Below are 20,820 nucleotides of genomic sequence, written 5' to 3' on the forward strand. Positions count from 1 at the left end.
AGAGAAATCTTGTTGATCCCTTGGCATGGACATATGAAAATCCGTGGAGCAACCAGTTAGATAAATCGAAAAACAAAAACTTACAAGTTCCGACGACTGTGAAACCTCATCATCTATTAACGTTCCTGTACATATCCCGAACGATGTGGTATATTCTGATCAGTCTGCCGAATGTAAAGGTGAGATAAATACCTTTTCATTTGTTTACCTTTTAATCCTTGCAATTGTTTTGAATGTGAGTTTTCAAAAGCTGTGCAGCACCACAGAACGTTGCGGCACAGCTGATCGAAGCCGGCCGTTGACTTTTGGTGGTAGCAGCAGTAGTCAGTAGATGAGAGAACAAATTAGCTAAGTAAGCAGTTGACACCGGTGCAGTTGTCGTGGAGTCGGTGTCGAATCGGGGTTTAAATATAATAAAGTTAGTTGAATGAAGTTAGTTAGAGTAAGCACTTGTACGAGGTGGGTGTGTATTTTCTTAAATTGAATAATTGCTTTACATAGTGAATTAGCTACATATTCGCAAGCAATCTTTTCGGTTCTGTAGCTACGGCGGTACATTGAATGGTTAACATTTACTAGAAGAATCACTGTACAGAGTGACTTTAACCACATATTCGCAAACAATCTGTCGATTCTGTATCTAACGGCATTACAGCTGTTTTGGCAAAGGAGGGACATTTTGTTCAAGATTTCTATTTTTTGTGGCTAATGTTGAGAGCCTAAATCCTTGAACATAACTGAAGAACAACACAGTGGATCAAATAATGGAATTTTATTATCAAAAGTGGTATCGACGATATCATATTTTTATGAAAACTGGCCCACAAGTTGTGTTTATGGTTCTATTAACAGAATAATCATAACAAAATTCTAGATTGCTAAAAAATGCACAAAAAAATTTTTCGGTGAAATATTTAATAAACAATTAATTTGGAAAAATATCTATTTTGTACTTTCTATTAAAAGGCGCTCAAGGCTTCTTGAAGAGCATGTAATACAAAAAAATGTTTCCATTGATATAAATATATAAAATATGTTTATATATAAATTCGTTGAATTTCTAACATTAAGTTAAATAAAATAATGTGGCAACCATGTACTGTTTTATCGTGTTGCACCAATACAACCACATATGATTATAAAGATGTAGTGGTGTTAACAATGATGCAATGATGCTTGGATTCCGTCCCATTTCACCTTAATTTGTTTGATTGGGAAACATAACTTATTGCGTTCGACTAAATCGGACGCTACTTCAAAGTCTATAAATTGAGAGTTGTTTCGAAAACTGAACTTTTAACTTTTTATTGCAATTGCACGCATCACTAGAAAGAAATTGAGCTCCAAAATATATTTATGACTCATTGCTTGGAACAGGCATATCCCTTTATCGATAAAACAATCTTAAGATTATGGAGGTCAATACTAAAGAAATTACACGACACTATTATCAAAAGGGGACTTTTCGGACATACGATACTGTAAAAAGCTACTCACAATCACAATAAAATCGTTATAAGCTTTGAAAGTTTTATAATATTCTGCTCTTAAATGACTGTCAGTATGTCATAGATATAAGTATTTCACAGGCATAGTTCTCGGACTAATTCAGTGAAACAAAGTTTTTAAGTTTAGTAAAGCGAGAAATGTATGAAGTTTCGCGGGAATGCGAAAATGAACGGAAATAGAAGGTGTGACTAGACTAAGAAAAAATTTCGGGACGTCTGGACAAGGGAAGTCTAGTCACACCTTCTATTCCCGTTCATTTTCGCATTCCCGCGAAACTACATACATTACCCGCTTTACTAAACTTAAAATGTAAGTCAATAATGACAAAAATGAAATTAGTTCGTGAAGAAACAAAGTTACAAACTGTGCTCAAAATCCTCCATAAGATTTCAAGCATATTACCTAGGTAAATTTTAACCACATTCGGCTGATATAATTTTATTGCTAATGTCACGATATATCAATCATGTAAAATTAAATTCCATGTTAATAATAAAATGCATCGCTGATTGAAACATCTTCGTTGTGCAAAATTTGAATTAACATTGTAAAATAATATTTGAATAACAGCCATGATTGTTTCTCAAGTTTTATATTGCCACAAGCATTGAAAGTTTACAAAACTCAGAATTGCTTACATCAGACAAACTTTGATACGAAGTTTCAAATCAAAATCAATCCATAGTTTCGACCATCCATTCCGGATTACTTAACCTTGAAATAATTCAGCACGAGCTGAATTAAAAACCAGTTCGTCTTCCTAGGAAGATGCTCCGTAACCATTTCATGATATCAACTGTCATACGGCGAGTCTGTTGGGTTAGCCGAAGACTCACCTCGGTTTCGAACTGGCTCGGCCCCTGATTTTATTCTGCGGGGTTTGCGACGATTGCTATGCAAATTCACGTTCTGATGCGCGGAAAATATTGCTTTTTTTTTCAGAGAAGCACCCGGTCTATAGCAGCAACCGCTTTACAACTGCGGGGCAATTTATTTGAGTTAAGTGTGACCTGCTGCGACTCGGCTCGCCATTCCATTTTATTTGTTTTCCTTTCGAAATGATCATCTTACGTCTAGCCAAGAAGCGTATAAGTTTGATTCCAGCTGAAAAGCTGTAGGTATGTTGAATAGTGACAACATATTTCCATCGCAGATGTGGTAATAGGGACGATTTCGTTGACTAAAAATTCAACGTTAGCTAAAATGCCTGCGGTGTTAGTAACCTTGACACCATCACTAATGGAAAACGCAGGGTAGGCTAGCAACGTCGGATCTCAATCTCTCAATGAATTGGACTACGAGGTTTGTTCTTCTATTAGCATACTGCTTTAAGATCAACTTCCTGTTTTCAAGAATGAAGGTTTAAAATTTGCTTAAAGATTTTAAGTCATCAGATATAATTGGCGCCGTTAAACATTAAACTGTATTTGTGCCGTGTCAAATGAACATAGATGAAAAAAATAAAGAATGAAGGTTTTCAGAGATTTTACATATCATCATCCGGAAATTAGGACGCAACGAACTCGAATTATTAGAGCTGTCGCTTCGTGCAAAGTTCTTTTACTCTTTAATTATTTGTCTTTTATAATTGTCTTAATTGTTTTCGTGAAGCAACTCTCAGATCAGGTGAGAACTTAAGTTTTTTCCTACCGCCTCATCTAATTGTTAACTCCCCTAATTCATCACACATCACAAATTAGCACAATTCACTTCTAGCAAAAGTTTTTGAAAGTGGTGAGCAGAACTCTCAATTTAACAACCTTCGCGGGTAATTTTAAAACAATTACTTCGATCAGCACAAAACTAATCGGCCAAATTGCGTCATTTACCCAGCAGGCGTAATAGGCAAATAATAGCTCAGCTCCTCATCATACTTCTAGGCTTATTAATTTCAGACCACACATCTCTCGTTCGTAAGTAGGGGTTAGCGGGGTAAGACCGCCCCACAGTGGTCCAATAAGGCAAAAAGTGGAACTTAATTCCATAGCGCCTTTTAACTTCATCCTAGCTTGATAGTGTCTTCGGAGCAATTGTTTGTATGAATGACTCGCATAATTGCAAATTGTAAAAAAATATTAAAAGTTTACTATACTAAAAATAAAAAAATTAACTTTTTTGTGTTAAGAGATAGAAGAATAGTTTATTCAGCAAAGTTGTAGAAAATTCAAATGTAACTAACAAAAGTTAAGTACAAAAAACTAACTTTTAAGTAACTTTCACATGAAATACTCTGTAGCTCTGTTCCCAATGAAGATAGAAATTTTGTTTGTTCAGCAAAGTTTCATATTTTTGCACGTTCTAAAACTTTGCCGAAAAAACCATTCCTCTATCTCTTAACACAAAAAAGTTAGTATTTTCGATATATGAAAACCTACTGTGACATATGTTCGTTGTACTCTGAAATGGGTGGATTGGGACAAATGGAACCTAAAAAAATTTATAGTACTTCAGCTTTAATTCAAGAAAAACTATTGACAACATGATTCCACTTGCCCCTTTTTAACCTATACATTCTTGAAGTTATCGAAAATAAGCTAAAATATGATATAACTTTGTAAGGAAAGCTCCTGGAGATATAAAATCTTCGGCAAAAATGTTTGTTTTGTGTGCCCTAACAATTCCTCTGAACTACACTTTCGTGTAAAATGCAACTAACTAAAGTTAAGTACAAAAAACTAACTTTTAAATAAGTTCCATGTAATGTACTTTATAACTTTGTACCGAAAAAAGATAGGATTTTTAATTGTTCAACAAAGTTTCATATTTTTGAATTTTCTACAACTTTGCTGAATAAACTATTCTTCTATCTCTTAACACAAAAAAATTATTTTTTTATTTTTAGTATAGTAAACTTTTAATATTTTTTTACAATTTGCAATTATGCGGGTCATTCATACAAACAATTGCTCCGAAGACACTATTAAGCTAGGATGAAGTTAAAAGGCGATATGGAATTAAGTTCCACTTTTTGCATTATTGGACCACTGTGCGCCCCCTTAAGCAATTCTGTTTATCGAAAAAAAAGTTGCGGCTGCAATTTCATTTTTTCTTCGCTAAGAGGTTCTTCTATTCAGTACCCGCATTTAAAAAATAAGAACTGATATATTTTTGTTTATTTTCCAGTTTTTTTTTAAATTTTAAAAATTCATTGAAAATGTGCAGATCTTTTTCATGCGGAGTAAGCCCGCCCACCAGCGGGGTAAGATCGCCCACCATTTTTTGAGGATAAACAATATTTTTAGGGCCGAAACGGTTGATTCTATCGGTATAGTGTCTCTGACAAAGTTGTAGATGGTATTTTTTTTTCTTTTTAAATAAAATATACACTGTGAAAAATCTGAAAAAAAAAATTTTCTAAGTTTTAACTTATTTTGTTTTCTGATTGTTCAAGTTCAAATCAATGTTTAGGTAACTTTTTTCGGTTTTCAAAATAAATAGATTTTTCAGATTTGGGGTTTTTCAAGATATTGAATTCATAATATACCTATCTTCAAGCTAAAAATTAAAGCTCATTAAACCTATCTGTATGATTCTTTTGAAGACTTATTATGTATCGAAAAATACTAATAATTATTATTTCTTTTATTTATATTTTCAATTTCTATGTTTTTTTTTTTTTTTTTGAAGAACAAAATTACCAACGACTCTATACACCAAATAAACCGTCGAAAATAAAAATTCTTCACAAAAATTGAGCTATTAATTTTTCTATTATTCCATGATCCAACAACCATAAAATTTTAGCTTACCTTTTGTAGATTTTACAGGCAAAAACATGTTTTTTTCAAAAACAATTTGAAAAAAAATATATTTTTGATTCTATTTCTACATTTTTTCTTTAAATTTTTTTAGAGTGTGTACTTTTTTCGAAAGTAAAAAACTACTATTTTCAATTCTGCCCGAGACGTCATACCTATCAAACACACCGTCCTGGCTTTAAAATTATTTTGGTTCATTAACACCATTTTCACACAGGTTTACTTTTTTCAAAAATAAGTCTTATTAAAATATATTACTAGAAAAGCTTAAACCAAATCGAAAATGGTCGATTAACATCGATGTCTTATGTGGCTTGAAGTTGCTTTACTGATCCTGTAAATATTCCCTTTGTAGTGTCGAGGCATTTGGGTCTTGAAGTAAAACAACAAGCAGTTGGATTCGTGGCGGTTTTACCCCTTGTATAGTGGGCGACTTTACCCCCAGTGTAACATTTTTATATTTGACCGAAAAAGTAGTCAAAATTACAAGATTACTCACGGCCTTCGATATTTCCGAGAGAAGATAGATTCAGGCAAGCGATTAAACGTATATTCACGAACAAAACAATAGATTTTTAGACTGAAAAACCTTAAGTCCCGGTGCCGCAAAACAATAGCGCATTGACTGGTTGCCAGCTGAAAGGTTGTTTTTGATTATTTCTGCGACCGTTCGTGCACTATCAAAACAGAAAAACGTGCAAAATGTTATGTAATTATACTGTAATAGACACGTTAAAGAAATTTTTCAATTATTTTATAACTTGGTAGTAAAACTACGGTGGGCGGTCTTACCCCGCAGGGCGGTCTTACCCTGTTTACCCCTATGCGCATTCGGAAATAGCAGAGATCGCAGCTCAATCCGGTTGTACATACCACGCGAAGAAAAATTTCTTTAGTTTTTATTTTTAAACTAAAGAAAAGGTCAAGCAGTGTTTTTGTTGAGTTACGATTCCTGTTAATAGTGTCTAAAACTTTAAAGCAATTTGGATAGGGGGACTGGCACCACTGTCTAGTATTACTGAATACCTTTTTTGTCGTGCGTGATTTTCGCTTAATTTTGTAGTGTTGTACTGCCCCTCAAATACCGGAATGTAGCAGGTCTGTCTCTGGTGGACGTGATTTTCATCATGGTATCGGTGGTTCTGAGCTTCGGGTGACCAAGGTGCTTCAATTTGTGATTTTTGAAGTATCATCTTCATTTCCAGTGGAATCCATTTTGTATACGGATGGTCGTGTGAGCGTCAGGCGAAATTTTTGCTGCTGCTGTAGTGTCGGTGCTTTGATGTATCCAGATACATCTTGTGTTAGTGAGTGCAAAACAAGGGGCTCCGCTAAGCAGCATTTGTGTTGGTGCTGCGGGGCATGATTGCAAATTAGTAGGGTATGTCTTACTGCTGCATGCAACGAGCAATGCTCCAGTACATTACTGGTATACATTGGAGATACTGCCGCTGTCTGAGAGATAAATCTGACTGTGTCAAGTACAAGGTAACGAATATTTGAGATTGTAAGTAATTAATAACCACATGGAATCCAGGTGAGTACAGTGGAACATTGTCATAACTCATAAACAAAAAAGTTTTTTGCTAATTCTCTAGATACCTATCTTTCATCGTTCCGTTTAACTTTCTGGCAACACTTGATTTAGACCAAATCTTTAGTACACTGGTTTATTCTTTATAGAGATAAGTGACTTTTCACCTACGCACACTAGTAAACGTGTACACCCGTGTAAAGTTGTTTTTGTTTCCTCCAAACTGTAAATCATCGCATCTCGTTGCTTCGACTTTTATCACTTTTTACCAATTTTGGTCGCTTATGTTCACCAACTTTTTCCAATTTCTGATCACGAATGAAAACATTTATTTGGAAACAAGTTTAAAACACATAATGAGTGTTCAACTGAATATTTGTCAAGCTGCCAAAAACATAGCATTGCAAACAAAACAGCTATTTGTAAATATTTTCCACAACTAATGGCACTAACACATTCGTACGTAAGAAGGTCTATACTATCGAAGAACTCACACATACATCACTGACCCTGGTTTTACTTTGTTTTGGTAGCATATGTGGTTCACTGGGATGTCACATTTAAATATATATTTTATACTTTAAAAATGATTTACATATTTGATCATAGAAGTTTGTATAAGATCTGCAGTTTTTGTGAAAAATGTACAGCAATCAATTATATTCTTGCGAAAATCTTTAATCTGTATGTGAAATGTTGTCCAAAAATCTGTATTTTAAGGATAAATATGTATATGTGGCATCCCTGGCTGTTTGCTGCTCTGTGTGTTTTCTACTCCTACGAACGTCAGAGGTATGCATTATAGCGGTAAACAAAACAAAAATGTGCGAAAAACCAATGCGATAATTAATTTTTGGATCCCGTTTTAAAGTTTCTCATATTTTTTGTGACTATAATGTGAAGATTGAACAATACCCATGGTGAAATTTAACAGTGAGTCCGACATCGACTTAAAGAGTAGCTTTGCTTAAAATTGATAACTGTGTCGAGTTCATATCTTAAGAAATTCAATTAATCGTTGTTTGTGTATCTTCGACAGGCAGCCGTGAGCATTCATTCTATTCATTGACTTTTTTTGACACATTGTTAATTTGGAATAAAAATCAAATAAATTGCAAATGCAATGTATAGTAGCAGATCGGCAGTGTACTCCACTATTTGCAGACCAGCTCTGGGTGAGTCTCTGGACTGCCTTGTTATGTGGGGCCCAAAACAAAACGACAGTCAACAAGAGAAAATTATGGTTTTGCTTATGGAAGCCTCAGCAGGTTTTATGTACTACATTGTCATCAGAGGAGAGCACCTCGATTTCTTGGAGGATGTAGACTCATTTTAAGGTCAATCTGAACCAGCAGACGGATCGCTTCGTCTCGTTGCCAAAAGAAGAAGACAGAGTACAGTAAGGTTGCTTTTTACGCGGTTTTTTTACGCGGGTTGCTTTCCTCCATTACTCAAAAACGGCACAAGATATCGACCTCATTTCAATCACGTTTTCCGTTTTAGGCCACGAGTGATTAAAACCCAGTTTTCAAAAAAAAATCACAATTTTTGGTGTAAATACTCAAATTTTGAAATATTGAATTTTGGTCTCTAGATTGGCCACTATCATATTCAAACGAGGTTTTAACGTTTTAGGACGGATTCTTTGTTATATTTGCAACTCAAAAAAGTCGTTTTTTACGCGGGCCCATACAAATTTGGAAGGCATCCCCCGCGTAAAAAACGACCTTAGTTTACAGCACTAATGTCAAACCAGACTACGGATTGCAAAGCCTATTTGAAGATTTCTCACACGAAGCAAATTAGAACGTACCTATTCATGTAACCGCCGAATCGCTCGCTCGCGGATGCTGAGCTGAGCGGACGCACAAGATTGGATATTATTAGCTGATTACGAAACGATCTTGCCTTTCTTTCTTTTCTTATCGTTGTGTTTTCATGGCTGGATATTCGGACATAATTTAATCTGCCGAATAAGCTTACCAGATACGACTAGCTTTCAGATTGGAACAGGGGACCTTATTTCAAACTACAGACACTTGCTATTGAAGACATTTGCTATTGAGCGATTGTTGAAACAAGTTAAACATAAACATAAGTTTGGTGCTATAGTCTTCTTTTATGTTGAAAGCCCTTCAACCGAATTTTATTCAATTTATCCCTCATAACGCACAAGGATATCCGGCCAGTCGTAACAGTCAAATCTCATTAGAGAAATTTTCTGAAAAAGGAAAAGTAAAAGCTTGGCTTATTTATCTTTAAAAAGTTGAAATTACCCTGGTCGCTGATATCCGACTCGTTAATATCGTAAATAGTATCCAGCTTTTTCAAAAAAAATCCTTGTTTGATGCTAACTCTTTCCATCGCTCGTAAGATAGGTCTCCATATCGTTCAATAGTCTGATGGATGCTATCCCACCAAGTAAAACTTGGCCTACATGATCGTAGGCGACTAGCCTGTAACCGAGCTGCACAACGCAGTGGATGAGATCGATGCCGCCTATATACATGTCCCCACCAGCGCATCTGATAAACGCGAATTTTTTTTCGTTATGCGTCGTTTATTAAGCAAGTGATTTGTTGATGTTACAGGTATAGTAGTGCAATCTGTGTTTTGACATAAAGCGGCCATATTCTGCACCACCTGCCTCTCATAGCCACGAAGGGACTTCCTGCTGTATTTGGTCAAAACTGCTACCTGCGTTATGATTCAATTTTTTCGATTTTTCTAGCTTTTGAGCAGAGGTTTTTGTATACTATGTCCCAATTATGACTAGTTTGGCATTTTGTCAACAAACTTAAGATATATATTTTGGTCAATTTGCATATTTGCATTTTTTAAACTATTGGGGCTTTGGATGCATGAAACTTTGCCGATTTTTCTATTTGATAGGCAACACTCGCATCAACAGCTAATAGAGAATCGGCGTGAAATATCGTGCTCCCGAGCGTCTCCGTCGGTAGGCGTGGATTGAGCGGTCGTGCATAATGCTTCGGTGTAAACGCGTCTCCGGCCCGGGAGAGTTCTGCTCATATAAATGTTTTCGAAATGTAGTGACCCAACTCTATAATATGTTAGTTCAAATCGTCCACATAGTGTAGTATAACATTTTGCGTTTCACTAGGATATACCACACACACCTGTGCGTGGCCCTAATAACACTCTATTGTTTATTTCTGCTTTAAATCGGTCTCAAATCAGGAAATCGCTTTTTAAGATCAGACGCACAATTTACAAGAAACGTCGTTAGTCGACCTGTTAAGCACAAAGCCAGATGTCCGGTTCACCGAATATCTAGAGACTTCGCGTCGATACCTTTCATGAGGTCGTATTTTCTACTGTTTGGTTATAACCGTGTTATAATTTTCGGTTTAAAGTGACCCTCACTTCACGAAGAAGTGATAGGAGTGGCGAGGCGTTAACGTAGACTCAACACTCGTAGCTTTCATAACATTTTGTAGTCAGCTGAAATAAATCAATGAGATATACGTTTGGGTAGTTGCATGATGACCTCATAAACAGATTGAATCTGTCTTGATTGAGTCATAGGTCCGGTATCCTCGCGTACGCTTTATTTTTGCGGTGTTAAATCATCAACCGGAATGAGTTCGGATCGCGTTATGATTTCCGTAGAAGTTATAATGAACTCGTACGCGCGATATTTGTTATAATGAACCCGGTACTTGGACTCAGCGCATCGTTTACCAAAACGAAACCTGCTGCAAACCTTACTCTTTTCTCCAACATCCCAGTGATTACTCGTGGAAGTGCAGAGGTGTTCTCAGCTTCCAATAAAGCGAGTATCACGTCAACATATTCCTATACACCCTCCTTCTTTGACCTGCATTCGGATGCGGCCGGTGCTGGTATTGCCTAATAAAGATTAGGGTCACCAGTTTTAACACATTGAGGATGAATGTTAATCCCAAGCATCATCCATTGGTTCTCTGTGTAATTACAGCTGATCTGGCAATAACGGAGTAGCAACCGCGGGCGGTCAATCATGCTCATGCTCATGCTCATGCTCCAAAACTTTAAAGCAATTTGGATATCTATCCTTGCTAGTAATACTGAGTCATGACTAATTCCAGCTTTTTTCACTCATTAAAGATCTGCTTTTTTCAACACTCGCACGAAAAGTAATTTTTGAGTTAAGGCATGTTCAAGAACATCATTTAAATATCGATAAAATATCTGTTAAAAAACATTCAGACGAAGCTCTTAGAGGACGAGTGTGATTTCATTCTGAAGATTTGAATTCAAAAACAAGCATGGTGTTAGGTATTAAGGCGGCACGACGGAACAAGATGACAACGCAACTCGTAAATTGGTCAAAACTGATTGCAAATGAATCTCAAAGATTATGCAGAGCTTGAATGAAGGAATTTGTCGAAACGAAAAGCATGATCATCAAAAAACAAGCTAGAATGAATCAGTAAACACGCTTAAAGGTTTATTAGGAGAACAGCTCGTAAAATCGTTTGCTACTACTAATATTCTCACTTTTTATGAATGATTTAATAACTAGTTCGTACAGGGGAGACCGGGGCTTTTTGGATATAGTCGGTGGCAAACCAGTATCTAAAAATGTTTCAATTATCGAAGAGACATGTTGATTTGTAATGCCTTTCAAAGCCAGAAAATTAAAGAGCTGTTCGAGACAAAAAATCATAATGCTATTTAGGACAATTAAAAAAAAATTAAAACAGAATTATTTTATATTAAGCTATGGTATTACATGCCGATTGCAGTCTAAATGTTTTTAAAGTTTAACAGAACTCTAATAGTTAGACTCTTAACAATCAAAATTTAATTGAGCGCAAACAATAATAAAAACATAGTAAACAGCATATAGGTAAAACTTTCGTAACTAACCCAAGTAACAAAATAGGTTATGTCTGAAGTTTTTGGAGCTGGATACAACCAAAACATAAAACCTTCAATGCCGACCACGCGGCTATCACAACCTATTAACAACAGCTATATACATGTATCATGGCTAGTTGGCCCAGGTTTATTGCCGTCATCAAAACTTCATATGCGCTCCATCTTAGAACCAGATGTTTTCAACAAGCCGATTTGCTTGCCATAGAATGGCCTCGAAATTTTAACTGGGATATATTTTTGAAATTAAGCGTGAAGCAATAAATTTTATCTTGGCTCCATTTCTCAATGACAATGTTATATTCCGGCAGTGCCGTGAAAACAGAATTATATGGGTTTTCTTTCTATATTGTTGATTATTATAGTCATTTAAATCGTCTTCGTGCATGTAAAACCACATGCCGTGAAATATTCATGGTGAAACCGGCCACGAATTTTATCGTAATCACTACGCGCCACCGTAATCCTACAGAAAATAAATATTTAATCCAAATTTAATTCCTCTGAGCTAAGGGGATGATTGAAAAAATGCCATGATTTGTCATATTTTGTTAAATGTATGACTTCATCTATCATTCGAATTTCAAAACTACTCTGTGATATCGGTGATACAGTAAAATGAAATGCCGATTTAGGATTGCAATTCATAATATTGCATTTTTATTCAAGGCGACATGTTGTTTTCGGATAAACTCTCGAACGCATCCCAAATCCTCTATCATGACCGATTGTCCCAATTTGATCAAAACATAGCATATATTAAACCAAACAAGCCTATCATCACAGAACAGATATGCAACTTCGAACAAAACTCTGCAGCAAATCGGTGCCCAAGCTTTCGCATTCATTTTTTGCTGTTCCATCCTACATTGATTTTACAGTGCATCGTTCGAACAGTTCGCTCCAATAGTTTGAACATGCACCAAAAAATTATTTTTTTTTTTTTTGCTTCAATGATCAGGCAAAAAGGTGATCTTGAATAGTTGAATCTATCAAAATCAAGTTAAGACAGGACCGCATTCAAGAGATTTTTAAAGCTGAAATTCAGTAACAATTCACAATCAACGTCAATAGAACAAATTGAACTAAAAACCTTTCAACCATTCAAACATTGTTTAACAAATTTTCTTGGATCGTACACCTCGCGACTGTTGAAACAATTTTAACCTGTTAGTTGATTTACTTGAATATTTTCGTTGGACTTGGAAACTAAATTTCTCGACCAACGACAATATTTTTGTCTCGTACCGTTTTTTTTTTACCAAACATTGCAAGTAATGCATATCAGACGCGCTATACACAGCACTGCTTATGACATTAGGTACAATGTAAAAAAATGATTGTCGTTAGTCAAGTTCAGTTTTCAACTTGGGCAACAATGAAATTCATTAAAAATATATCTACATAAAACCGTTGCACGTATGCGGGTGGTACTGTACGATTATCATGAAAAGGCACCCTCGCTATACCAGTACCAGGGAGAACAAATGATTCTCTCGGCGAAAAAGCGGCGAGAGCTTATACAGTCCTTTTGTTGAATGAATGGAATATAAGCGTAATAAAATTTCGAGTGTAAAATGCGTTCTCTCCACCGCTAGATGTCGATACTTAAAATAAAGAGATTTTTTCTCATTTTTGGTTCTTCAGTTGAACAGATGTGCTATCACGGTATTCATCTGCCTAAGTTACGATCATCAAGTTTTATTTTTGCCACAAGTATAGTCTGCAGGTTTTCAGTTTTGTTTGGTCGTCAGAGGGACTATCATACAACTTCATGCATACGACGGTTGGCATAGAATGGCTGTGAAGAGTACTTGCGGATCATATTTTATGGTTCTTGAGAATAAAACCAAAAAACCAAAAGAGAGAATAAAACCAAAATAAAACCAAAATATAATCGAAGACTTTAATGTAAGTTAACATAAAACGAAATTAAAACAACCCTAAGTCTTTGAAGCATTTTGATAGTTACTTGGGAAGCCAACCATTGAAACACTATGAAGTCAACAATGCCTAGCTTACCGACTCGTAAGCACCCCCCTCCCCTCCCCGCCCACAAGTTTTACTATTACGAATGAAAGCAGTGTTAATAAGTACAAGTTTTAATATACCCATTATGGTAATAATAATTATATGGGAAAATCGACCTCCAAATTGCACAGGTGCGAAACGCTACTTCCCCGCCTGCATCAGCAAACCACACGAGTCATCGATGTTATCCTTTTAATTGATTTTCGACCTTAGGCTAATTCCATCCGAACCCATCCAACGTTCGCACGTCTCAACCGAAACGGAATACGAACACAGCACGGTTAATCCCATTTAGAGCTATATAAGCTTCGAAATCACAAGAGCAACGCTACTGCTGGATGCCTGTGTACCTACTGATTCCTGCAACTGAGCAAAATTCACTTACCTGAACGAGCAATATTACGCCTAGGGAACTTATACTAAACGACCTCCACATTCTAAGCGTTGTTCCCCTTTCCGGGGGGATGCGGGGGCTCGGGCAGCCACAACTTCGACCTAAGCGATACTATGGCGATGTTGATGGAGCGCTGCGGAGGAAAGTGAAATATAAATGTTAATAGATTAGTTTCTTTCACTGCTCTTGTACAGAGCGCCGGACGGGTTCGCCAACAGTGGCAACCTTGTTCAGTGCGGACATCTGGGAATCGATAATCGATTCTGAGATAGAAAGAAAGAAAACTAATCCGAACGAAATCGGGGTTATAATGAACACCAACCAAATTGTTATGACCCAGTGGAGCTTGACTGTGCTTCATGATACTTGAGACGGAGAGACCACAGCCGGCACGCCATGAGTGGCGGAACCAGGTGTCAGTTTGGACGAATGATGGACATTAGTCCAAGTCAACAGCCGGCGAAAATAGCAACAAAACAATTTATTTAATACCGAACGCTACCGGCGGTGTTGATGTCCAATTTTCTTTAGCATTGGTATTTTGTGTTTAGCAAATTGCTATTCGTTAGTAGTAGTGCTGTTCTCGCCTGGGACGAACAAAGTCAATCCGACATATGACATTAAAAGAATTCTCTGACACGGTTGAACTTGCAATGCAGCTTAAAGTCATAGGTCGATCAGCGAGATCTTTCGAGCTTACGAGCAGAGTTAAAAGAACAAGGCTACAGTTGTAAATCCTGTTGATGTTTTTTCTTGCACAATCGATTATCGGAAAGCTTGATTTGAGTTTGTGGAGCGTGCATCATTGAGTTGGATATACTCGCTACAAACCATCTTATTGGGTTTTTGAAACAGACAGGGATATTAGGGATGTGAGTATTAGACATCTGCAGATGCGAATGCGTATGCGGAAATCCGTAACATTCCTACTCTAAACTCACATTTTATTAATTATCGGGCCGATTTCAAAGCTTGAAATTGTTTGAATTAATTTACTGGCTACAAAAAACCATTCCTAAATACAGTCGCAACTTCATCGTTTTATAAAAACCTAGTCGACAAGAACTTTCGAAAAAGTTCTGTTTCAAGGAAATAATATATCATACTATTACAACTATAACCATCAATCATCATATTACAAATCAGTGGCATCTAGGAACCAGGCTGGAAAATTTGGAAAGTTCCACTTTAACCCTCTCCCGCTCACAAGGTTTATCATTGAAAATTATAGCTTCACGAGAAAATTCAAGCTGAACACTTTGTAGACTAACTAAAATTACTGTCAACTGTAGTATTTTGAAGAAAATGCCCAGTGATACTCTGAGGCAGCATATAAAAGTTTATGGAACAATCGTAAGCACAACAAACTATTTTATATCAAGATATGATGATTATAATTCTTGGTGCTTTAGAGTCACCATGAGCGGGAAAGGGTTAAGAGTAATGAGTATGAGCATGACTGACCGCCCGCGGTTGCTAGTCCGTAATTGCCAGATCAGTTGTACTAACATAGAAACCCAACAAATTATGTTCAGGACTAACATTTATCCTCGATGTGTAAAAACTGGTGACCTTAACCTTTTTACCAGTGCGACCGCATTTGAAGTGAAAAAGTGTGTATAGGAATATGTTGACGTAATACTCGCTTTATTGGCAACCGAACATCTCTGCATTTCCAAGAGAAAACACTAGGACGCTTAGTAAAAGGGCAGGGATTACAGCAGGGTGCGTTTTAGTGAGTTTGAGTATCGAGTTTATTATTTTTCCATGGAAATCATATCGCGATCATTTCTGTTTGATGATGTAAGCCCGCTGAAACAAACCGCACTCGAGGGTTTTGGACCTATGACTCAATTGAAACAGACTCAAATATTCGGACATCTCCTTGTTAAGTCATCATGCAAATACCGAAACGATCCACCAATTGATTTATCTTAGCCGCCTACATAATGTTACGGAAGCTACGAAAGTTGTGTTCACGTTAACAATTCACAACTCCTACTCCTTTCTTTTTGATCCGAAAACTATAACACGCTGATAGCATTGATATTCATTGGTTTTTTCCTAGAGCTCAAACTGCAGAAAACTGGAAAATTATAGCTTTCTGATCATTTCCGTGAACACTGTAGGCCTCTGTAAAGATAACATTTTCAGAGATGTAAATGAGTTTTCCCATCAGCCAAAATAGAAGCGACGAACCCGGCGAGCAATTGGGTCCTAAAGCTATACCAGTTTTTATACATCATTTAAAAAAGCCGCGTTTTCTGAGCAAAACGTGATTTTTAAAAAATGTTTATCGTTTTCTTTCGATTTTTAAATGAAAAGTAAAAAAACTGCTCAAAAGGTCTTAGTTGACGTTTCGCCCATGTACGCTACCGTGCTGGATCGCAACCCGTTCAGTATCGAAATCCGTACACCTTGATGTTTTTCTTCAGTTTTAAGCTTTATAAAAATGAAAATTCATATGATAGTTACATGTACATATCCGTTGAACTGTTGGCCTTCTGTTAAAATAAACTATGCACCAGTAGGCCATGAAATAAAAATATTAAAAATGAAAAATCAATCGTGTATCGGTTTCAGTTGTCATTTCGTTGTATCGTTAGAGAATTTACTAAGGAAACGTTCTTCAGATAAAATCGATTTTTAAGTGGGATATAAGTGTTTAACTCTGTGAATCTTTTTAAAATTGATGGAAAAGGTAAGTCTTTGTCATTTTCGAGCCTTATATTATCTGATAAATAGTGTAAATTGTATTTATTCAACAAAAACTGTGGCGTACGGATTTTGATTCTCGTTAATTGCTTGAATCGAAACCCGTACAGCGTGTGTATCATGCATATATTGTTGAACTTTCTTCTTGTTTTCAGCATATAATGGAAGAAAACAAGTATAAATATACGGCAAACATTTTCGAAGGAGCTGTGACTGAGGTGCGCAAGGGAAAGTCGTACCGGGATGCTTCGAGAGGTTCCGGTTACTACGAAACGCTACGAAAATTGCACTATTTTAGCTGATATAAAAAATTAGAAAACCGTGTGAAACTTTAGAAACCAATTGATCCTCAAAATATATTTATTCGTAAATTTCAAGATAAATTATAAATAAAAGATGTTCATTTTTGTACTTATATATCTATACGGATTTTGATTTATTGTTGTATGAACTTTGATCTAGTCTATATCGCGTGTGTGCGGATTCCGATTCAAAAGTGTACGGATATTGATTCAGACAAATAACTGTGTACGGATTTCGATTCAAAACATGTTTTATTTTAACATGATTATTTCGAGTTTCGGAGTGATAAAATCATTTTGCTTAAAAATAGTGATAAAATATAAGTAGGCCTATAAGTAATCATGTCAGTTTGAAGCAATATGTGATTTCTTGATTATGTATTGACCGTCGAAGATTATCATGTGCTTAGGTGTACGGATTCCGATCCAGCACGGTATATGAGGGAACTGTCATTTAAGGCATTTCGAGCAGTTTTTATTCTTCATTTCAAAATCGAAGGAAAACTATAAACATTTTTTTCAAAATCACGTTTTGCTCAGAAAATTACGCTCTTTCAGCTGATATATAAAAATCAGGAAACCATTTAAAACTTTAGGACCCAATTATTTTGCCGCACTGTGAAGTACACACTCGAAGCACCGAGTTGAATCAACAAACACAGGAATGTTGTTGGGGCTACGCACGAGTGTGTGTGATTTGCAAAGAAAATTCTAAATGTCTAGTATCTGCGATTTGGTAATTCACTTCTTCACTATTTCAGATAACAGGGGAACCTAAACTTTGCGGTTTCACTAGTTAAACCATGAGCAGTTCCACAAAAAATGTCCCAGTAATTTTTTTTAATTTGTCGTTTTTGATTTGGCTGAAACTTTGCATGGACGTCTCTATAGGCAAAAGATGCCATTTTGTACTATTGGTTCAATTTTTTAGAGCACGACTCAAAATATTTCAACAGCCAAAACGGTTTGAATGATTGGCATAGTGTCTTCGGCAAAGTTGCAGGTATCAATTATATCCTTTCAAAAAATATGTCCCCCGAAAAATAAATATAATTTTTTTTTTTCAAAATATCATAACTTTTTTTTCCTTGATTTCTCCATCATCGCATTGTTTAGGTAATCTTTTGAAGTTTTCATTAAAAAAATAGATTTTTAAAAGATGAGCTTTTTTAGATATTTTATTTTAAATTTTTCTTCTAACTTTTTTTCAAAAAGTAAATAGTTTTTTTACAGTGTTGGTTTTTTTCGGAAAGAAAAAAATATTATATACAACTTTACTGATAACGTCATACTGATCAAACTAACCATTTTGGCCCTTAAAATATTTGTAATCATCAATACCTTCCCAAAATAGCATTTTTCAATAGCTTCTCAAAAAAGTGTCGTGTTCCAAAAAATTACACCAATAGCACAAAATGGCATCTTTTGCCTATGGAAACGTCTATGCGAAGTTTCAGCCAGATCAAAACTGGTCGATTAAATTGGTTGCCCGTTTTCTGTGGAATTACTTCCATCTAGTTCGCGGTAAACAGCCTTTATAACTGAAATTTACATAGAGGGAGTACGCACACAGCACCTATTTAGACTTGTTGCTAGCTCTGTAGAATTTCTCTTCAAAAGTATTACTTTGATACTAGAGATACTCAGAGAGAGAATTAGGTGATGAATAAAACGGTCAATGAGCCACTTGGTTTTTTATGTCAGAGATGCCAACACTGTCACCAGAATTGATCACTCTTTTGTTAATCATACAAAAGGCTTGTGAAACTCCGGTTAAAAATCACTGTGATAATACAATTTTGAAGCATTCTTAATTCATTGTTTTTTTAATAAAACAGGAAAAACTCCCTGTTTTCGTAAGCGCTCATTGTGCCTGTCAATTTATAATCGTCAAATTTCCCCTGAAAACTATATGTACGGGTTCTGATTTCAAGACACGCGATATCCGCTATAGTGTGAACAAAGCATTAATCTTCTTTTTCAATAGAAAATCATTTCTTTCCTTTTCGAGCCCTTTAGCTGTTAAAATCAAAGCAAGAGTGTTCGAGTAGTTTTCATTTGACTCAAAAAGTGCTCGAAAATGAAGCAAAAGTTTTTCAATTAGTGTTGACGGGTCACAGTGTCACTATAACCTGATAATTGTCGATTTGAAAATGACTTTCTCAAGCTCTTGTTACAATCCTTCGAATAAAATCTATGCCATAATGCATACGCCCATTTAGAAAATTACCCTCGAGTCTAAAGAGAGTGCAAAGATTCATTCAAATCAAGAATGGTCGATATTCGACTACAGGTCATTTTGTGTGATTTTGCACTTAAGAATTCTATGGCAATCGAAATCATGGCCAAACGTTTTTCCGCAAATCATTATATCAAGATAATAGCGTACAGTTAAACTTGATTTTGTGCGATTTTTGTACGAATGTTATTCTGGCGATTTTTTATTTGTGCGACTGTTTTTATGCGATTTTTTTTGTGTGTAATATATGAAAAAGAACCACATCCGACGAGATTTTTAGCCATTTAGTTTTTCCGATCCTTGAAATAAACTTTAACGCATTACATGAGTATTGCGTCAGCCAATTAGTATCATGTCTCATCACACACAGCAGAGTCAGCTGACGCTGATAACTCTTATAGACCTGTGTGATCGAGACCAAAGCCAGTCTGAGTCATGCCTGCGAGTGCAACACAACAACGGAAGGTGCTACGTAGGGCTAATTTTTTTCGAATAAATTTTTATCTTTAACAACGGCTTTTACCCGTTAACATTCAAGTTCATTAAAGGCAGGCAGTGTCTGCAGCCGGGGAAGCGAAAAATAAGCGAACTGAAAATATGATACAGATTTGGAAAAACACACCGCATCCAGACGGGGCTTGAACCCGCAGTCTCCCTGATTACTTCACTGATTGCCGGAATACTTCCTAAAATGGCCAAATTCTGCCTAATCTGGTAATAGTACAACATCAAATTTGAAAAATTTGAGGCCACATATTTTGATTGTTGCTATAGTTTTAAACAGTCTCCGAGCTACTTTTCTTTCCACAACTTTTGAACCACATGCTTAATAATTATGATGGTTTTAAAGACAAGTTTATTTGGTCCATTGAATCCAACTATGTTCAGATTGGTTGTGTAGTTTCTGTGGTACCTAATTAAGTTTTGTGATTTTTACAATTTGATACATAACGGACAAAGTTAAAGTCCGATAGCAGTGTAATTATATAGGATTTTATTGCGCAACTAGTTTTTTTATTTGAGACAAATTTAGTGAAAAAACGGTTCAACCATTCTGAAAAAATTGAGTGAGCTTAAGCAGTCTTTGGGATATGTTTCTTTTCAAAACTTGTTTTCCTTCTTTTATACATATCTTTTAGACATAATTTTGAACCACATCATTAGTTAAGGATTTTCAAGGTAGGCCGTTCATTTGGCACTAGTTTTGTTTAAATTGATTGTTTAGTTTCTGCGATAATGAAATTTCGTGATTTTCACATTTTTATACACGGTGCCTGAACTAAAAATCTGATTACAATGAAGTTCAATAGGGTGTTATGAGGCCACTAGAGGTTTCATTTTCAACTAATTTCGTGAAAACCATTCAAGCAATTTCTGAGAAAAGCAAGTGAGTTTAAGCAGTCTTTGGTATATGCTTTGCTTTTATAACGTAATTTGATATTTTTATAAATAAC

At 35.8% G+C, this 20,820-nt stretch overlaps 1 protein-coding gene across 2 annotated transcripts in view; it reads right to left on the reverse strand.

Annotated features, from left to right (window-relative positions):
- LOC129730415 (mucin-2) overlaps positions 1-20,820 on the reverse strand; it is a 104,216-nt gene that overhangs the window by 43,051 nt on the left and 40,345 nt on the right. Inside the window, exon 2 of one of the 2 annotated variants that reach the window (XM_055689731.1) lies at positions 14,102-14,243. The exons of the other annotated variant lie outside the window; for it this stretch is intronic. Coding sequence (XP_055545706.1) covers positions 14,102-14,152 — 51 coding nt within the window. The 5' untranslated portion in view covers positions 14,153-14,243. The remainder of the gene's footprint in view (positions 1-14,101; positions 14,244-20,820) is intronic. 2 annotated transcript variants of the gene reach the window in all.

This window comes from Wyeomyia smithii, chromosome 3 (genome assembly GCF_029784165.1).
Source record: "Wyeomyia smithii strain HCP4-BCI-WySm-NY-G18 chromosome 3, ASM2978416v1, whole genome shotgun sequence".
In the NCBI taxonomy this organism is placed as follows: domain Eukaryota; kingdom Metazoa; phylum Arthropoda; class Insecta; order Diptera; family Culicidae; genus Wyeomyia; species Wyeomyia smithii.